This window comes from Cololabis saira, chromosome 4 (assembly GCF_033807715.1).
Source record: "Cololabis saira isolate AMF1-May2022 chromosome 4, fColSai1.1, whole genome shotgun sequence".
Classification (NCBI taxonomy): Eukaryota; Metazoa; Chordata; class Actinopteri; order Beloniformes; family Belonidae; genus Cololabis; species Cololabis saira.
The window spans coordinates 11,388,417-11,400,604 of record NC_084590.1 but is presented as its reverse complement, the minus strand read 5'-3'; the positions used below and the strand labels follow the sequence as shown (position 1 = coordinate 11,400,604).

General features: G+C 41.9%; 1 protein-coding gene across 2 annotated transcripts in view; it reads left to right on the top strand.

Annotated features, from left to right (window-relative positions):
• LOC133442245 (SPARC-related modular calcium-binding protein 1-like) overlaps positions 1-12,188 on the top strand; it is a 30,514-nt gene that overhangs the window by 5,990 nt on the left and 12,336 nt on the right. The window contains exons 2-7 of one of the 2 annotated variants that reach the window (XM_061720203.1): positions 5,472-5,646; positions 7,509-7,721; positions 9,023-9,076; positions 9,321-9,368; positions 9,490-9,570; positions 11,259-11,442. In XM_061720203.1, coding sequence (XP_061576187.1) covers positions 5,472-5,646; positions 7,509-7,721; positions 9,023-9,076; positions 9,321-9,368; positions 9,490-9,570; positions 11,259-11,442 — 755 coding nt within the window. The remainder of the gene's footprint in view (positions 1-5,471; positions 5,647-7,508; positions 7,722-9,022; positions 9,077-9,320; positions 9,369-9,489; positions 9,571-11,258; positions 11,443-12,188) is intronic. The other variant, XM_061720204.1, reaches the window with a different exon arrangement.

Here is a 12,188-nt window from a genome sequence, read left to right as displayed (position 1 = left end):
GTCCAAAGGAGCCGCCGAACTCAACAAAAGCTGAAAGTTACGTTGTGCTGCTTTAATTTACATGCATGAAATATTCCTCCTGTTAAAACCATGTGTAGCAGCACCTGAACACATGGGGGCAGCATATCTACTGCCTCTACTGGGTTAAAGTGGTATTACAAGTCGTGCCGGAACGTCATTTCTCAAACACAGCACTACTATGCGCCCCCGTGTGGTCAGCAGTGGTATTACTACGAAGTAGCTTGAAGATGACATTCATGCACACATCTCCATCTTCTCACCTTCCCTCAATAAGTGTTTTAGCTCGTAAGACGCAGCAGTTAAGTAGTTTAGCAGAATCAGAGACCATATTTCCCCGTCTCAACATCACACCTTAGAAAGCTCCAGAGATGGGTTTCTGTGTTTCCCAACAGCAGCCAGTTTGGCGCCTTGTCATCAGTCACTCCGTCTCACTCTCACACGCTTGTTTTTGGCTTTATGGATCTTTACGTACATCCATTTATACCTTATTTCTGTTTGTGTGTCTCCATATTTCCCTCCTTGAGTCATTTTTAGCAGGTTTTCTCCCTGAATCATCGCTGCTCTACACATTTCTTTGACCAATTTTCCTCTGAGACTTAGACTTTACTCTGATGTCGATGTGAACGACGTCTTCAACCAACTTTTAGCTGTAAAGTCCTACGATCAGCTGGTGTATTTGATCAGGTTCAGGGGTCCACTAGATTTATGCTTTAACATTGAATTGCATTTGATTAGTTTGATGTCACCCTGAACAGCACCGAAGCAGAAAATATTAAATTGTTGTCACAGCAGGTTCAACTGTTTAATGCAGATGAACAAAAGTGAAACAACAACAACATCATACGATGTAATAAAGTTCATTTTTCCGTGGCTTTACAATTTAATGTGCTGATTCTTTTTGTCGGGCAAAAATATTCAGGTTTTTTGGTGTCAAATCTTGTGACTCTGATGAAGGATAAAGGAATCGCGGAAACATGTCAGGAATTTAAAAAACCTAAATATTCTTGTCCAACAAAAAGAATAACCAAATTAAAAAACAACATACTTCCACACTTTTACCTCAGGATTTGCTCTCCAGGCCATATTTCCACCGGGTGTTACAGCTCCTCCAGTCGATAAAATCAATGAAAATCACGCAACTCGCATAAAAAAGAACAATAGTGGATAAAGAAGCTTTGTTGCACAAAAGACTTCAGAATGGTGTGGGTGCTCTTGTCTGACCCTTTAATACCATAATAATGACTGGAGATGAGATGGAGAGCAGAGTTCAGTGTTGTCGTCGGTATCTGCTGTTATGTTGTATAATAGTGCAGAAAGTAACTGATTATGAGGTTTCATGGTGGTTTTAGTGGGTTTGGAGATCTCTTCTGACACAGACTTGAAGTGAAACTACACTAGTTTGATAAGATAAGATAAGATAAGATAAGATTATCCCTTATTTCTCCCTTAATGGGGAAATTCACTTCTAAACTTCTTCGAAGTTCTTCGTCTTGTTTATGTACAGTTTTGTAAACTATTTGTGTTTTGCATTATATTTAATGTTTTGGTGCATCTCCATGTGTGTCTATTTAATTACAGTTTTGTGTTTATAACGGCCTTGTTTGAATGAATATATGAATAATATTTGCATATCGTTGTGATTGATTAAGCCTCAGGTCTATTTCATTGATGCTGATATACGGTGTAATCTGATTACTATAATGGTAAATAATGTCATTTCAAGTCCATAATTGTATCTTTAATATTTAAAATTCAGGTCTCATCTCTAAATGAATCAGTAGCATTTACTTTTCATTCCTTTTCTGAGGTGGAGGGGGGTGTTGGAGCTGGTTATTCTGCTAGAGGACTTTGGGACTAGTTAGTAGTCGTGTCAATCCTTAAAAGCACTGGAGTCAATCCTCCAATATTGTAGAAATAGCGGTAGTGCAGTCGCCACACATATCTGATCTCAGCTGATGGATGAAAACATTTATAGTGAGTTCAACATCATCATCCACTTCTGTGTTATTGTGCTGCAGTTGAAAACAAGCTCATATGGAAACTAGCTGAACCAGGATGATGTTCTACAATCGCGCAGGATCAGGACATTACTAGGTTTGTTTTTGGTCTTGAGTTGAACTAGTCTTGGTCTTGACTACAAGTCTAGAGTTTGGACGCAGCGTCTGTTTATAGTCGCACTTGAAAACAGGGGACGGGGTGCGTTTGGTTGGTAAAAGTACTTATTCAGCACCAAAACTAATTATTTCAGTGACTCAGAATCTCAAGATCTCTGTCTGCTTCTCTGGACTTGATCGATCTCCACGATCCAAACTTTAATTAACTCTTCCTGCAGCACAAAAGTCTCATTCACCGCAGAATCGCGTCAACAGCGTCGGACACGACGTGTTTACACGCCCCCGAGCCGCACAAAGAGCCAGTGATGAGGTGTGTGTGTGTGTGTGTGTGTGTGTGTGTGTGTGTGTGTGTGTGTGTGTGTGTGTGTGTGTGTGTGTGTGTGTGTGTGTGTGTGTGTGTGTGTGTGTGTGTCTCAGGTGTTTCCAGAGTCTTGAGTGGCGGCGTGACCGATCTGTGTATTTACACAGAGGCGTGCGTGATCCCGCGCTGCCAGAGCCGCATCTGGGAGCAATTTACATCATCACGCTCTCTTCGTTATTGTGCTCTCTCGGCTCCTTTACTCCTCCTTTTTCTCTTTTCTATATTTGTATAGTTAAGATGTATCGTGTTAAACACCAGTCCAACCTTCTAACTCGATGACCTTCACTGTGAGGTGAAGATATCAGGAGTCACTGTTAACTCCAATCAAAGCAGTCTAAAGGTTAGTTATTCCACATGTGTTGAGTTTTAGGCCAAGGGAATAAGAAACACGTTGTTAAATACTTTGTAGACTCTAAAAAAGGGTTCAGAGGGTAACAATCCTCATAAAAAAAAGCTTTCTTTGAAGCTGCGTTGTAGCAGTTCCACCTTCGACCACACGGGGGCGAACAGATCTGTGTTGACAAACGAGAACGTGACAATAATGTGTTAATGAAGGGAGACGCGGTTGCATTTTTTTGTTATTATACTTTCTCCCCTTAAAAGTTAAAGATACAGCTAACATATGTTTTGATAGTGACTAATCTTTTGATTATAATTATTAGGCTATAACGAATAGTCAACTATTATTCCTGTCATGGCAGCATGGTGGCTTAGTGGTTAGCACTGTTGCCTCACAGCAAGAAGGTCCCCGGTTCGACTCCCAGGCTTTTGTGTGGTCTTTCTGTGTGGAGTTTGCATGTTCTCCCCGTGCTTGCGTGGGTACTCCGGCTTCCTCCAACAGTCTAAAAACATGCATGCTAGGTTAATTGATGATTCTAAATTGCCCTGCGATGGACTGGCGACCTGTCCAGGGCGTAACCCCTGCCTCTCACCTGAAATGAGCTGGGATCGGCTCCAGCAGACCCCCGTGACCCTGCAAAGGATAAAGCGGTTATAGATAATAGATGCATGGATATTCCTGTCATGGCCTCGCCCGATTACAAAAATGATGACAGCTAGTCATTGGCTGTGCCAGCTGCCAATCACAAGTCCACGACCCTAATGACACATAAATTAGCTGTATTATATTCAAATTCAAAATTGAAAAACTTTATTTTACACATTTAACATATTCCCCTCCAAACAGTATATTGAATAATCATTTCTGCCTTAAGGCTGAATTATGCTTCTGCGTCAAAATGGCGCCGTGCCTACGGCGTGTGGTTTGGATCGACGCAGAGGACACGCCGTCACCTGCGCCGTCACTGACGTGCACCTCCCGAAAATTGTAACTACGCGTCGAGGAGACGCAGACCACACGCAGACTGAGAGGGCTGTGATTGGTTCGTTTGAAAGCGAAGCATTTCCGGTTTCCGGTTTGAAGCAGTAGTGAACTTCCAGGGCTCTTTTCTTCGTTTATATGTGATTTTTTTTTGTTTTGTTTTTTTGCACAATAGTTGTCCTTATTTCTTTGATTTACTATGACCGGAAAAAGTCGGATAAACCATTCAGAAAAAGATCGCTAACTAGTGGTCGCGGGGGGTACTGCACCGCGACCAAATGGAGTGACGGAGAAGTCTGAAGGGTTCAGCACGGCGTCACGGCTGCGGCGTGTGCTCTGCGTTGGTGTGACGCAGAAGAATATTTCAGCCTTTACTAGAGGCGCAGATCTCAGTGTCTGACGCATTAACTTACACATGAGGAGCTGTCCCCATCTGGTCAGAGGTGGTATTGCTACATAGAGCTGCTATAAAGCGGACATATTATGGAAATTTAATTTTCATAAGACCTGAGCAGGAAGGTTTGGTACCCCAGACCATGAAAACCTCTTATTAAATCATTCATTCTTATTAAATCATTCATTCATGCAAATCATTGTGTGAGTGGGACAAAGCGAACTGTTCTTATAACAACCACGGTACAATGTTCTTACTTGGACTGCTGTGGCCCAACGGTTCTGAAGAGCCATCACTATTGTCTTCTAGTGTAGTTCAGCAGTTACTGGACAGATCATACTCACAACCACCAGATGTGGGAAGTGCTCAGTTTGTGGCTGTACAGGTTGACGCACCACTCTGCATTCAAGTCTGCATAATCTCCTTTTCATGAGAAAGGTCCTGGCTCTGGCTGCGGGCCTGGCTGTGGTGGGCAAACAATTAGCATTCTGCTCATGACGTTTTGAATGGGACAACTTTGAAAACCTGGGGGCATCTTAGTTTTCTTTCTTTTAAATTAGAGGTGAATTCTTTACAGTCGTAGTCATTTAATCGCCTGAGAACCCTGTTTTCCCCCCCGGTCGGATTACAGACGTTCCAGAAATTTTTGGTTTTCCATCCAAAGGTTTTTCTTATGCGTCACCTCAGAGCCTCTGCAGAGGTGCTTCGCTAATCTAGACTTCTTACTTTGCAAAGTTTGTACACTCGTACTACTACTACTAATTACTTATATAAATAAATAATGTTATCAAACTGTTACATGGATATTTGGTGTAGGGGGTTAGTTTTTTCAAACTACGCTGCAGTGACTCATTTTGTTTTCTTTCTAAAGCTCTTATTTAGAGAGAAAAGGCAAACATTTCCCTCAGCCCTTGTAAAACTCTTCCTGCCAAGCAGAAAAAATGCTCTCCATCGCCTCCGTCGTTCCTTTATCTTCCCTCCTCGGGTTTCCTGGCAGCAGAGACGGAGATTCAGCATCGCTCTGCAGGAAAGATGTTGAATTATACCCTCAATTTGTGGAGTTAATCCTCTTATCTGTTAACGAGTTTTGGAGCCCTGACAGGTAAAACTGCAGGTGTGTGGAGGTGCGCCATCGCTGCTTCTCTCTCAGCTGCTGTGAAATGTGCTCGGCGTTGTTCCTTCTCTTCTTCTTTGTGGCGGACGGGTAGAAAAACGTAGAAACCTCCAGAACATTTACTGTTGACGCTTGTCTGCTTGCAGCCTTTCCTCATCACCGAGAACATGTGGCTTCGCGGCTGCGTCCTGGACTGCCAGAGGGGGCGCCACCGAGCTGTTTGTGGCAGCAACGGCCGCCTGTATAAGTCGCTGTGCGCCTTCCAGAGGGCGCAGTGCATCAACACGCTGCTCCGCCTCGCTCCACGGGCGCACTGCGCAGGTAGGCGGCGCTGCAGCTACTTGTTCCAGCCGCAAAATCAGCACGTGAACCTTTTAAAATGTCTGATTTACCAACAGTCTGCAGTCTTTAAAACATGTACTCATAAAATGTGTGATGACTATTGCTATTTGAAAAGTTCCTAAGGGATTGCTATACTGGGATTAGGGCTGTTCGATTAATCGATTTTAAATCGTAATCGCGATTATGTAATTAGAACGATGTTAAAATGTGAAAATCGTAAAATCGATTTTTCAAAAAAAAAAAAAAATTATTATTATTATTTTTTTTTTTTAACCTTGTCTGCACACATATCAATGATTGATACCATATTAATGATTGATGGAAATACCTCTCAATACCTGCGACAAGTGCCCCATGGGAGAGGCTCTTTAGTGTAGGAAGGGGCGTTGTAACATGCCACCGGGCATCCCTCAAGCCAGATGCGGTAGACCGGCTCGTGTTCCTTGCAAAAAACTTGCAAATGTGAATAGTAAATGTAATGACTGACATTACACACCTCTACCTCCTTCATGGGTTGCATTATTATTTAGCATGCAAAGACCCAGTTTAGTTTAATTAGAAAATGTCTTGTTTTATTTAATTGGAAATATAACTTACTGTATGTTTGCAAGTGCTGTTTGCTGATTTTTTTTTTTCAGAGATAAAACTTTATATTTTATTATATTTTTTAAAACTTTTTTTCAACTTATTTTACAGAGTTTTGCACTTTATTCATTCATTTTTGGTTTAATAAGAGCAAAGTTTGCACTTAAAGCCCAACGGGGCAAATGTTCAATAAAAAAACAGCATATTTGAAATCATTTCTTTGCCTTTTGTCAATTCACAAAATAATCGTAATCGAAAATCGGATTTTGAGAGAAAAAAATCGAGATTTTATTTTTGGGCAAAATCGAACAGCCCTAACTGGGATATAAAAGTTTGGACGCGTGAACTAAATACACACGACTTCTGTCGCATTTTAACAGTGTTTATTCCAATATAAAATCAAAAAACGTGTGCATGGCTACACGGTCACAAACTGTGCTCATCCCGGTCTCAATCACCTGCAATCAATCTCACCTTCACCCGTGAGCTCACCTAGATTCCCCCTTGCACCCATACACCACCTAGCCTTCAACAAACAATCAATAATCAAACATACAGTATATAACGGCTGCAACAAAATGTGTACATAATTATCTGAAGTAATAAGAATACACATAAGACAGAGCTATTATAAACAGTTTAATGCAATTAGCTACAAAGAATTACAAAAATCTACGCATTCAGGGTTAAAAACATTACTGTTTCCTGAAGCGTACTCTTAAATTAAATACTTACCTGCTGTACTCTACTGCCCTTACTTTTTAACAACTTGTGCTTTTTATTATTTTACCTCTTTTTCTTTTATTTCATTTTATTTGTTATTTACTGTTTAATTGTGTCTTGCCGCTTTTAATGTTTATGTAAAGCACTTTGAATTACCTTGTGTTGAATTGTGCTATACAAATAAACTTGCCTTGCCTTGCATGTAAAGTTTCTCGACTTCCAAGTATGAGTTGAGCGCAGCATGGTTTTATTTGATTTAAACTGTCCTGCAGCGTCATTAGCGGACGAGGCCTGCTCGTTTGATTGACCTTGGCTCAGGATTTTTACGAAATTCCTTAAAAAGGACGAAATCGGTGAAGTTTTGCACGCCACATTTCACTTTATCCGACCCGTGAGAACATGCAGAGATAAAAATGCTCTTTCAGTTCAACCCTGTGGGGTTTTATAACATAAGTCCACACGTGCAACACAACGACGTCTCTGCTGACAAACATTTTCGTTTCCTGCGGTAACCTTTTTTACAAACTTTCTAGATCCGACGCTCACAAAGTGCCAGCTGGCCAGAGCTCAGGGCCTGGAGGCCAGAGCGCGCAGCAGCGGCAGCGTCTTCGTGCCCGAGTGCAGCCCCGAGGGAAACTTCCTGCCGTTGCAGTGCCACAGCCAGGCGGGATACTGCTGGTGCTCCACGCCCGACGGCAAACCCGTCAGCAGCACCACCGTCCTCCAGGGGATCCCCAACTGCACCGGTCAGACGCCTTTCACTGAGTCTTTTACATACTTTTACTGCAAAGGTTCCTGCTGCAAGGCCATCAGCAGTTTAACCAGTAAATAATGATCGTTCAGAGAAGGGATTCTCCACTGGGGGGTCGCGGGTCTTTGCCCCCGGTAAAGCTGCCTCTCAGTTGTTGGCACTTTTAATTTCTTTATTTGTTAAAGAAAGCTCTGTACAACCTGAGGTTTAAACTGTCTCATCGTGAAATAAAGTCGAGAACGTAGGAGCCATTGACAATATTCATTTTGTAGTATTTCATGTAATTCTGCTCCATGCCACTAGGGGGCGGTGTTTGCTGTGTGGCTCAGCTGATTCCAGGTCAGCTGGGTTATTTAACCTGGGGAAACCCAAACACAGGTGTTTCTGATTGGAGAAGCCAAGTTTTCGACTGTGGCTAGTTTGTGCTAATGTGTTTTGGATGTGAGCAGTTCGGTTTGTTGTTTTCGTATATGCAAACATGCAAAGCAACAACCTTTCGTCTAAACCAGGGGTCGGCAACCCGCGGCTCTAGAGCCGCATGCGGCCCTAGTGGCTCCTGGAGCTTTTTCAAAAATGTTTGAGCTTCTTTTTCCTTTTTTTTTTCTTCCTTTTTTTCTCTTTTCTTCTTATTTTTTTCTTTTTTTCCTTTTTTTCTTTTTTCTTTTTTCCTTTTTTTCTTCCTTTTTCCTTTTTTAATCTTGACATTTTAACTTTTTTCTCCGAAATTTTGACTTTTTTCTCAACATTTCGACTTTTTTCTCGAGATAGTACTTCAACATTAATCTCGACATTTCGACTTTTTTCTTGAAATTTCGACTTTTCTCGACATTTCCACTTTTTCCACTTTTTTCTCGAGATTGTACTTCAACATTAATCTCGACATTTCGACTTTTTTCTCGACATTTTGCCTTTCGCCATTTGCCTTCATTCTAAGGCTTATACAAGACTTTTCACTTTTTGCGGCTCCAGACATATTTGTTTTTTGTATTTTTGGTCCAATCAGGCTCTTTCAACATTTTGGGTTGCCGACCCCTGGTCTAAACTAAGCCTCCTTAATAGCAACCAGTACTAGACCTCCTTTAGGACTTGGTCCGTACAGAGAACATGTTCCCGGGTTGGGTTTGTCTTCAGGGGTTGATGCCGGGTCCCGAAGCCGCCGGGTTAGAGGATAAAACCTCCAGCTGCTGTTCATGAATATTTTGGAAGCCAAAGATCTCTTGATTGAATTTATTTACACTTTTTAAAGTCTAGCTCTGATATTTTCTCTGACGTTGAACTGAATGCTATTCCAAACAGATCCCGTCCCACCGCTGTCTCAGGCCACAGACGCAGACTCAGTTCTGTTGAAAGGTAAGATGGTTTTCAAAGGTGTCGTTACCTCCATGTCCAGACGCTTGGATCCTTGTTACACTTGTTGAACCCCGACTGCTGCTGTAAAGATCTGGCAATGGCAGGAAAAAGGCTTGCAGGTTTCTCCCTGGTCAGATTCTGGTTCTGGTGGTGGAGTTAGGACTCCCTGTCTCTGCATCTTGGGTTATGACCTTCTGAAACAAACGAGTACCGGAGTGAACTCTCCCACTTTTCCATGTTCCAGATGCAGCAGGTGACCCCGCCCCGACATCTGACCCCAGAAAGCCTGCAGGTGACCACCAGAACCTTCTCTAATACAGATACCGGGTCTCTCTCTCCCTGTTGGACTTCTTTACAAGCAGAAATACTACAGAGACGAGATTTAGTGACAGAAATGTTCTCTCCTTGTCCAGAACTGACGGCTCCGGCCTTCTGGGTCACCATCCTGATCAACTCCGAGTCCAGAGGGAACCGCTCAGGCCGACAACCCACCGGTGAGTCCGAGCCGCTGGACTGATGGTACCAGGTCTCCGGAGGATGTGATGATGAGATAGTCAGGTCCTTCCGGGTCTTACCGCTAAACCAGTAACCGTGTCGTTATCTAATAAACTAAAACTCATTAGAGCCGCTGATGCCAGCGCACGGTGGTTTTTTTTACTTTTTATTTTTTCCTTTTTCACAACTAACAGAACATTTCCCCCATACACAGATAATCAAAAAGTGCATATTAGGTCGACATTAATACAGACAGCAAGATTACTTATTAAGACAATTCCCCTTCTTTTACCACAACCCATTTCCATCAGTATCCAAATACAACACATCTCCCCATCTTTGGTCAAAAGTGTCCATTTTCATTTGTAGCCTTGCGGTCATCTGTTCCATGATGTAAACCTGCTTCAGTCTCTGCTTCCACTGTGTTACTGTCGGTGATTTACTGTCCTTCCAATTCACAGTCATGTTTCCTTTGCTACAGCTCCCAACAAGTACACCATAGGATCCAGAGGAACATTTACCTTGACAATAGTTTTCATTTCTGCTTCGACATTTTTCCAAAACACTTGAATTATTGGACAATCCCAAAAGATATGTGCGTAATCCCCAATTCCTCCACAATTCCTCCAACACATTTCAATCAAAGGTGTCTTGACAAACAAAGAAATATTCAGGGGAGTCTTAAAATATCTCATTTTTAATTTCCAATCAAACTCTTGCGCACGGTGGTTTAATCATGATGAGCAACCGTTCTGGAAGATTCAAGTGTGTTAACAACACAACGCCAAGGAGGAGCGACATCAGCAGTGATCTTCACATCATGCTGGAGAGAGTTCGTCAGAATATCTTTATTATCATCGTAGCAACAAAATATGTTCTTATTAATAGGGGTGTTAAATTAGCGCCTTAATTGCGATTAATTAATTACAGGTATATTTAGCGGGTTATATTTTTTTAATCGCTTAATCTATTTTTTAAACTCTAACGTTACTTTTTCTGTTTGTGCTTGAGTTGTTAGGGGTGGAAACAAAGGTCAGTCCCACCTTGAAGTGGACATTGATTGGCTGTTACTGTGTTTGGGTGTGTTTAGCTACGCTGGTAGGCTCCCCAGTCTGTTAAAAAATAAATAAATTACTTTATAAAAACATTTTTTTTGTTGTTATATATCAATCTTTTGATCTGCCACAATAGTTGAGGGCTTTTCTCAGCAATTTTTAGATGAGATTAAAAAAGAGATTAATTAAATACAGATCTTAATGAATTAATCTCAATTTTTTTAATCGCTTGACAGCACTACTTATAAATATAAAAATCAAGTATGAGACGTGTTTCTGACAGCTAGGTTTCTTTTTACAGCAGAAAGGCGGCGAAGTGGGGCAGGGTTAGCGCTACGTGGGGATTGATGCTCGCTTACAGGACCAGTTCCTGCTCCTGGCTCGCCCGCTCTTTTAAAACCTTTATTCACTGCTTAATTAGTCACGCATCTCTTAAAATGACATATGGACCACCTTAAGATTGTGTTTAAGTCGATTCAGAGCCTTTAAACGTCAGGAGGAGGCTAACGTAGCTAACAGGTTCGGCTTGTTGGGTCTGAATTTCCCTCTTTTTATTGTCTTTGTAGGTGAAACTTTACAACTGAAACTGGGTGTTTATCGTAATCGTGTGAAATCTGTGTGTGCGTTTTCAGAGAGCCCTCAGACATGTGAGCGCGAGCGAGCGTCGCTGCCGTCCCAGGCGGGGAAGGACGACCGCTTCGTCCCAGAATGCACTGCAGACGGCCGCTACAACCCCGTCCAGTGCCACACGGCCACGGGTTACTGCTGGTGCGTGAGGGTGGACAGCGGCCGGCCGCTACCGGGCAGCGCCGCGCGGTAACTCATCAGTCGGCTCTTCTGTGTTAGCTACTGTTTCCCTCCTTCTTCCTCCCTTCTTCTTGTAACCAGTTTAAGACCAATTACCGTTAATGTTTGCGAGGTAGATTTCCCTTCAAGGAAACACAAAACTAATCAGGATAAATTGTGCTCGGGCTGTTAGGTTTTCTCGAGGGGTTTCATCAGCTTCACGGCTGCTCAGAGGAAACCGGCGGCGGTTTTCTCGTGATGGCTTTTCTCCGCCAACGCAGCAATAATCCCTCCAATATTTCATTATTTTAGCATGTTTACATTTTTATTGAATTTAATCATTTACATTTATTGTTCTACTCACTATTATGAACATGTCATTATTTTCTCTTTTAAATGAACACTTTTTAAATGAACACTTAGTTTATTGTCTCAGTAAAGAGCTGATTAGTTTGATTTCCCCTCCAACAACAATGGACGTTTTCTCCAACGTTCACTCAGTAAATAAGTAAATAAAACGTAATAACAGGCCTCAGATTGTGTTGTTTCTGTTTTTACGTCCTACTATTGCCTTTTTTAAATGTTTTTATTTAATACTCAGAAGTACCAGCAATAACAGACCAGAAGCCTAACATTCAGTGGCCTCATCATTGCTATTTTTTTTTTTTTTTTTAAACATATTGGGGGGGTGGGGGGGGGGGGGTAATCAGCAATATTAAAATAATAAAAGGCTTGCAATATTTCAGTTGATTTGTAATGAATCCAGAACGTATGAC